General features: G+C 44.8%; 1 protein-coding gene across 1 annotated transcript; it reads left to right on the plus strand.

The window, feature by feature from the left end:
* Positions 1-709: 709 nt before the first annotated feature.
* Positions 710-7,974, plus strand: zfp64 (zinc finger protein 64 homolog (mouse)). Its single transcript, XM_063207703.1, has 6 exons — positions 710-973; positions 1,550-1,717; positions 2,155-2,301; positions 3,513-3,575; positions 4,572-4,823; positions 5,335-7,974. The coding sequence occupies exons 1-6, from the start codon at positions 946-948 to the stop codon at positions 6,918-6,920; spliced, it is 2,244 nt and encodes a 747-aa protein (XP_063063773.1). The 5' UTR covers positions 710-945; the 3' UTR covers positions 6,921-7,974.
* Positions 7,975-8,193: the final 219 nt, after the last annotated feature.

The raw sequence follows: 8,193 nt of genomic DNA on the forward strand, positions 1-8,193 counted from the left end.
AACCAAATGGAACGGAACCGCAATGTTCTGGGTGGGAACCAAAATAAACTTTCCTGCCAACCAAGTGACAACCTAAACAGAACCAAAAATGAGTGAAATACACCTTGTTAAATACTCCTAGCATCTAAACACACACACACACACACACACACACACACACACACACACACACACACACACACACACACACACACACACACACACACACACACACACACACACACACACACCTCTTCATCCCCTCTGAGTAGTCTCTTTACGGAACTCTATTTTAGCCAAGTGGTAATATCACGTGACCACAGCACTTCTAACCCTATAAATCCTGTAGCACACATGGCAAAATATTTACATTTTTATGAATAACCCTTTTCTCCAATCACAGCTGAGGTCAGTAGGCAATGGGAATCCTGACTATTACAATACAATAGCAGTTCATGTGTGACCTCAACATAATTAAACCACTAGGCTTAGGCTACGACTTCAGCACACCAAGACTATTGTATTTTGTAATGGCATAAGGAGCAGAATAAAATGATTATCTTCCAAATGTGGTTAACATCATTTCAGCTTTGTAGGTGGAACATCTTGACTGGCATGTCAAAATGCAGACGTATCCTATCAGGGTCTTTGTATGCGTCACATGATATGGGTACACTTTTCCATTTATGCGGTAGCCGCCATATTTGTTTCTGTCTGCCTGGTTGTGGGTTGACTGCTAGGTCCCCATGATGTTGCGGTATTTCAATTGCCTCTAAGTGGAAAACGAATGAGAAATGGCTGAACATGCAGCCTCAAGAAATTAACAATGCAGCTATAAGTGCGTGCGCTACATATCGCCCCCAAACGTTAAACGAGGTTTATGTATAACCTAAGTCAGACAGGGTTACCGGGTAGCAAGCTACTGCTTGCTATTTCTCAGCTAGCAACCTCACAACAACTAATGAAATGGCCTCATTTAACGTAAACGGAGAAGGTAAGTCAAGCATGTTAGATATTTTCCTTAACCGTTTACTCCAAAGTCTCACCTCACCACATCAGTGACAGCCCCTCCATCCACATACAAAGATATCTGGTTTGAAAGTGCTGGGAACTCCTACCATATGCTACACGAGAGCAATGCACTGCGACGAACACACTTGCAACAATGTAGCAACCATGAAGTTAATTGTAGACTCACAAATAACTGCTACTTAACATTGTCCCCAATGCAACATTGTAGAAACGCGAATATGTGTTTGACTTCGCCCTAAGGTGCCTAGTCCATAATGTGATGCTTTTTATGTTTATTATAAAATGATTATTCTGCCAAATGCTGGAACCAGCTTCATGTTCAAAAAAATAGAACTGCCCCAATATTTTCCTCTCTTTTCTCTCTCTGCCTTCTCAAACACACTGAATGGCAAATGTATGATAATGTGATGGCTACTGCTATTCTGGCTAAATCAAAACAGATACATTAAATATTTATCAATGATTCATAGTAAATAGTCAAGTGTGTACACTCCAGTCTACCATTAAGTTACCTGTTTGTGTGTCCTCTCTACTTTAGGTGGACATGTCCTTAATGTCCTGGCTGACGTGAGTCCAGATATTCACATTTGTGGCTTCTGCAAGCAGCAGTACAACAACTTTGAAGTATTTCTTGCACACAAGCAAAATGGCTGTCAGATATCCTCGTCAAACATATCTGCCTCCGGCACTGTTACTTCTCTCACTGGTAAGATATATTTGGTGGGGTGTTTGGGGGCTTCGTATGCCTATTGCACCCTTTTCAGGTTTTGGCACTGATGCCTTTTTTGTGTCATGTAAATGATTGAAGGGGTATGACAGCAAAATCTTCACAAGATGTGTATGAGTCTACCCAAAACGAGTTGTGTTTTAATGGAAATTAACATCTAAACGCTTTCACAGATGCGCAATGTGTTTTTTTTCCCCACAAGTCTTATGTGATGAGTGAATAAATTGACTGTGAAACGTCATGACATTAAGCACCTTTTGTCCGTGTTGTCAGAATCTGGTGCAGAGTTTGTGCTTGAGGAAGCCTTCCGGACGTGCATTGCTAGTGACTCAATGCTTGTGACACCAACGTGTTAAGTGTATTTGTGATTGCAAAAACGTGTCATAACATGAAGCACTTTTTGTCTGTGTTGCCAGAATCTGGTGCAGAATTTGTGTTTGAGGAAGCGTTCCAGGCGTGTGTTGCTAAGGTGACCAAGAAGCCCCTGACCAAGGCCCAGAAGAGCCCTTCTAAGAGAATCAAGCCCACGGGGCCCACCGTGCGCCGTAGTTGCTGCTTCTCCGGTGAGCCTTCGTATTGTTGCTCTCCACTGCTTTGCTTGCTTGCATTACACCATTGCCAATGGACAGTCATGGGTAAGCGGTTAGAGCATCAGACTTGTATCCCTTGTACTCTGCATTATATATAACAGATGCTTCCATCCAAAATGACTTATGGAAGAGAATATCAACAATCTAGTTGAAACCTTATCAACATCCATGTCAGCCCTGATCACATTTTTATGTTTTCCTCATAGAACAATTCCCATATGGTAACTTAGAGTACTTTGTGGTTGATCTATATCTACAGAATACAGTACTAATACATGCAGCTATTACATTACATATCCATAACAACAAGTTACAGGAAAGGATGCAGTGGAAAACAATATAACAGATACCAAAGCATTATGCAATTTTACAGATCTGAGCTGACACACCAGGCACCAGAGAATGGACTTAATTGGCCACATGAATGGCATTTCCCCAATGATAACTGATTATAAATAGGGGTATAAGATGCTCCTATGGAAGGGGAAAAAGTGTGGCATGGCATTAGGTTGCACAAGAAGTTAAATCAAGTCCAAATAGTTGATAAGTGATGAGAAACCTCACTCCCTAGGCTACAGTAGTGCCACATACAGTATTAATTGGAGTTACACTGTAAACATAAGCAGTTGGTCCTCTGGTTGATACAAATGTGCCAGTGTATTAATATATACACACACATAGACGCACACCGCACTTTCTACCTGCACTAAACACACACACACACACACACACACACACACACACACACACACACACACACACACACACACACACACACACACACACACACACACTGCTGCTGCTGGTGTACTTGATAGACCTATTTTAATATTTATTTTTCTTCAAAATGCTACTATTACTATGTCAGAACGCTATAAAGGACTTTAGAAAAAGCACAACAACACCTCCTCTTAATTTATGTTCTCTACAAGTCTTCTGTTGTCCAGTCTTGCACTTTATATGTCTGTATGAGCACTGTCTATGTCCATACTGTCTTATGTCCATGTATGAGTACTGTCTATGTCTATACTGTCTATGTCCTTACCTAGATTAGTCTATGTCTGCATGGGAAAGCAAGAAACGTAATTTCAAATTCTTTGTATGACCAGTGCATGTAAAGAAATTGACAATAAAACCAACTTGACTTGACTTGACTATATGTACGTTTGTGTGAACATCTGCAGGATGCACGTTTAAAACTCAATATGGTCAGAAGGACATGGAGAGACATCTCAAAACGCACACGGGTGAGTAGCCAGTCAGTTTTGGCAGTCTGTTGTTAATATGTGAATAATGTATGTGGAGTTACCTGCTTATCTTCTGTAAATCAATCTTCATTTTGTGTATGTGCATGATACAATGTATGTATCATTTTTGTACAGCTGTTTGTGTGCTTTGGTCACATATTTCTTATTCAAAGGATAATCTCAATAAAATCAATAGAATGAAATTTCTCAAGCAAGACCTGCAATCACATGTCATACACTATCCCCTGCTTCACCACCTCCCTGTTGTGCACTCCTGTGCTTTTATCAGGCCAACAAAATATTGTTATAATGTGAGATGTGTCGCATTTAGAAGTAAACTACATAATACAATAAATACAATAGACAATTTAACTCGTGCTTTTCCTGGTGTGTCATTCAGGTGAGAAACCAATTTTAATGTGAGCTGCTGTTTAACATCAGTCACATTTAGTAGTAAACATATTACAATATCTTGTGCTTGTGTTTATCCTTCAAGAGAGAAAGCATTTGAATGTGAGCTGTGTCACATGAGTCATAATTAGTATTAAACTTAGAGTAAAGTATATAATACACAATAAATACAATATACAAGCTTAGTAAACATACAGTATAAACATATGGGCAGTCATGGGTAAGCGGTTAGAGCGTCAGACTTGTATCCCAAAGGTTGCCGGTTTGACTCCTGACCCGCCAGGTTGGTGGGGGGAGTAATTAACCAGTACTCTCCCCCATCCTCCTCCGTGACTGAGGTACCCTGAGCATGGTACCATCCCGCCGCACTGCTCCCTTGGGGCGCCATAGAGCCTGCCCCCTTGCATGGGTGAAGCATAAATGCAATATCGTTGTGTGCAGTGAACACTTGTGTGCTGTGGAGTGCTGTGTCACAATGACAATGGGAGTTGGAGTTTCCCATGAAATTTCACTTACATAATACATTATACAAACTTTGTAAACATATAATTTCAATACATTAACTTGTCCTTGTGTATCCTCCAGGCGAGAAGCCTTTTGAATGTGAGCTGTGCCACAAGCGGTTCAGCCGGCGGGACAAGCTGAACATGCACAGCCGCAGCCACACGGGCGAGAGGCCCCACAAGTGCAAGTACTGCGCCTATGCGGCAGCCGACAGCAGCAGCCTTAAGAAGCACCTGCGCATCCACTACGACGAGCGGCCCTTCAAGTGCCAGATCTGCCCCTACGCCAGCCGCAACTCCAGCCAGCTCACCGTACACCTGCGCTCGCACACCGGTGGGTTTGGGGACTCTTAACCCATTCATTTGTGTTAGTGGTACTTTTACGCCTCTGCACACAGGGCTCCACATTATCATGGCACACTTTTGGTTTACTCTTTCATGATCATTGCGTGTGAAGGCGGTCACGACATGGTCATTAGGTTTCAATCGACAGTTCTTGTAATGCCAAATAGATATAATTGATTGATATCAACATAAATACATCCCATTTCAGAGTCAACACAGTGCTACATCTTTGGCATATCAGCTGGTGTATGTGAAATGGTCTGGGAACAATGTAGTCTAAAACAAATCAGGCAATGACTTTTTTAGTAGCAGACGTCAGGTGGTACAACCACTGCTAATGATTATTAATGTAGAAGCAATGAATGTTTCTTAGATAATCCCATTAAAGTAAACAAAAACAACAATCTATGTAATAGTGGCATTAGATGTCGTTGCACTACCCTGACGCCTGCTTCTACAAAAAGCTCATTCACCCAAATGTATTTGCGTGTCTCTGACAGGCGACTGCCCGTTCCAGTGCAACCAGTGCAACGCCAAGTTCAAGATCAACTCGGACCTGAAGCGGCACGTCCGCGTGCACTCGGGCGAGAAACCGTACAAGTGCGACTTCTGTGACTACCGCTGCGCCATGAAGGGCAACCTCAAGTCGCACGTGCAGATCAAGCACGCCTCGCACAACTCCTTCCGCTGCCCCGACTGCGACTTCCAGTGTGCCAACAAGAGTGCCTTGCGCCAGCACTGCCGCGCCCACCAGCCCGCGCTGCCCATGCAGTGCGCCAAGTGCAGCTACTCGTGCGCCAGCAAGGGGGCGCTGAAGATCCACGAGCGCGTGCACTCGGACGAGCGGCCCTTCAAGTGCGAGCACTGCAGCTTCGCCTCCAAGCAGCGCAGCAACCTGCTCATCCACCGCAAGAAGTGCCACGCCGACAAGCCCGAGAAGGTGACCGAGAAGCGGGCAGGTGGCGGAGCGGGCCGAGGGGGTGCCGGCGGAGGCGGAGGAGGAGCAGGGGCGAACGGAGAGGTGGGTGGAGACACGGTGCCCTCCTCCTCCAAGCCTGTGAGCTCTCGTTACCGTGCCCGGCTGGAGGCCACGCGTGCCTTCAGGTGCAACGTGTGCGACGCCTCTTTCGTGCGGGAGGACTCCTTGCGTAGCCACCGCCGGCAGCATCAGAACCTTCCGCACAGTGGATTCCTGCAGCTGCCCACTCCTCCATGCACCTCCTCCTCCTCCTCCTCCTCCTCTTCCCTCCACACCTCCTCCCTCACCTCCTCCACTGGTCCTGCTGCCATTGCTATCCCCATCCACAACCCACTCATCCACCAGTCCACCTCCATCACCGCCACCAGCTGCAGTAGCAGCTCCCTTCGAACTGCTGCCAGCAACCAGGACACAGGCCCCCTGCTGTCTGCGTACTCCACTGCCCCTCTGAAGGTGATTGTGGTGGAGGAGAACTCTGCCAGCCTACTGAGCCCTGTGCAGGTCAGCCTGCTGCCTGTGTCCGGCCATACCCTGCACACGCCAGGAGAGGGCGCCAGTCTGGAGCTTCACAATCATCATCATCATCATCAGCAGCAGCAGCAGACTGTCACACTGCTCACCCACATCTCCCCCAGTGACGTCACGGACACCGCAGGGGTGTCGTCGTCTGGCCTGGACGCTGGGACGCTGGCGGGTGTGGACGGCTCTCAGGCCTTCATCACCACCTGCTCCGACCTAGACGGACTCACCGCCCTCATCCAGGAAGGGGGCACAGAGGTCACGGTGGTGACGGACCCCACGGACACACAAGGGTTAACCAGCACCCAGAGCACAGACTGTACGCTAGGCTCGTCCCTAGAGGTGGTCGGGGAGGAGATAACGGCCCCTCATGAGGACGACGCCAAGCCCTCGGACGGCATGCTCCTGGGGGGCGAGGACACGAGTAGTCTGATGATGTCCAACCTCAGCATGGGGCCTCACGGGACCCTGCTGCTCCACAACATGCCCCTCAGCCTGGGCAGCTCCGCGGACAGACCCCCCTCGCTGGAGCAGCTGTCTCCACATAATATCTTCTCAGACACTCACCCCGGGGACCCAGAAGACTGATAGTACAGCTAATATATAGGTAGTAGGGCTGCACGATTATGGAAAAAATGATAATCACAATTAATTGGATTGAAATTGACAGTCGTGATTATTCAACAACAATGAACAACTGATTTTTTTTACAGGCTACATTGAAATATAACAAACAATGTAAGTCAATTAAAAGAGGGATTAACAAAATAAAACTGAATGTTTATAATGATATAAAAGTTAATAGTATAAAGCTTAGGCAGGCCTATAGATTTTTGACCAGAAAGACCTGTCAAAATGTTCTAGCTTCAAGAACACCTGAAGGCATGTCACTATATTGCCTCCAGTGCAATCATGAACAAATCACAATTTTTTTGTTGTTGTAATCGTCACGGCCATAATCTTAATTGTGCAGCCCAATACATAGGTCACTGACTATTTTTAGTAGCAGGCGTCAGGTGGTACAACCACAGCTATTGCTACTCTTGTTAAACCTAATTCAATAAAATCATTAATAATTGGAAATGAATGTACAAGCAGTGAATATGCTTTTTAGATAAAGCAGTAAAAAAACAAAAAAAACTATGTAATTTTACCAATAGTGGTATTGTAATGTGGTCTACTTGTACGCCTGCCAGTAAAAAAATTGTCAACAACCCACATACGTCCAGGCCTTCCGTTTACGTTATCTCTTATGACCCACCCAGTATTCATGTTGAGTCATGATCAACATCTCAAGGTCTCAAAGCTCTGGTTGAAGCTTCACCATGCTGGTGTTAAATTAATTTATAGTAGAAGATGGACTATTTTTGGAATGCTTGCTTGCTGTGGCATGTCTGGGAGAGGAAGATGTTTAAAGATTCATTCTTTGATAGAAGTAGAATCCATGTGCTTCATTAAAACTGACGGCAAAAACTGAGCTGAGGTTATTTCAACAGTACAGAAATAGATGTAATGTGACAATGTGTTGCTTCGGTAAACATCCTCATCAGGGTGAATTCTGTCACGCTGTCAAGTGTTGTTGAAGTGGACCATTAACCTTAGACTTTTTTGTGATGAGAATAAATTGTTTTTTAAAAAAAGACCATGTCTACTGTACCTCTATACTTCCGTTCCTACACTGTTGCAGTTCCATCAAGTCACTCATTTTGTTTGATTCAGACATATAAAAGTTTTCCTTTACCTGACATGTTTTGACAGTGTAACTTCAGTCTTCCTATGAGGGTCAAATCAATGACTAATGAATACCTTCACTCTTGCAGTTTGTATTGTCTGTTTTGGCTCACATCAGTCTTTTGCATCA

This window comes from Engraulis encrasicolus, chromosome 10 (assembly GCF_034702125.1).
Source record: "Engraulis encrasicolus isolate BLACKSEA-1 chromosome 10, IST_EnEncr_1.0, whole genome shotgun sequence".
Taxonomy (NCBI): domain Eukaryota; kingdom Metazoa; phylum Chordata; class Actinopteri; order Clupeiformes; family Engraulidae; genus Engraulis; species Engraulis encrasicolus.

Bases quoted from the DNA above. Each gene is read 5' to 3' on its own strand.
- zfp64 (XM_063207703.1), top strand. From the start codon at position 946: ATGGCCTCATTTAACGTAAACGGAGAAG. The intron at 1,718-2,154 runs GTAAGATATATT...CTGTGTTGCCAG, and splicing joins CACTGTTACTTCTCTCACTG to AATCTGGTGCAGAATTTGTG. The intron at 2,302-3,512 runs GTGAGCCTTCGT...GAACATCTGCAG, and splicing joins CCGTAGTTGCTGCTTCTCCG to GATGCACGTTTAAAACTCAA.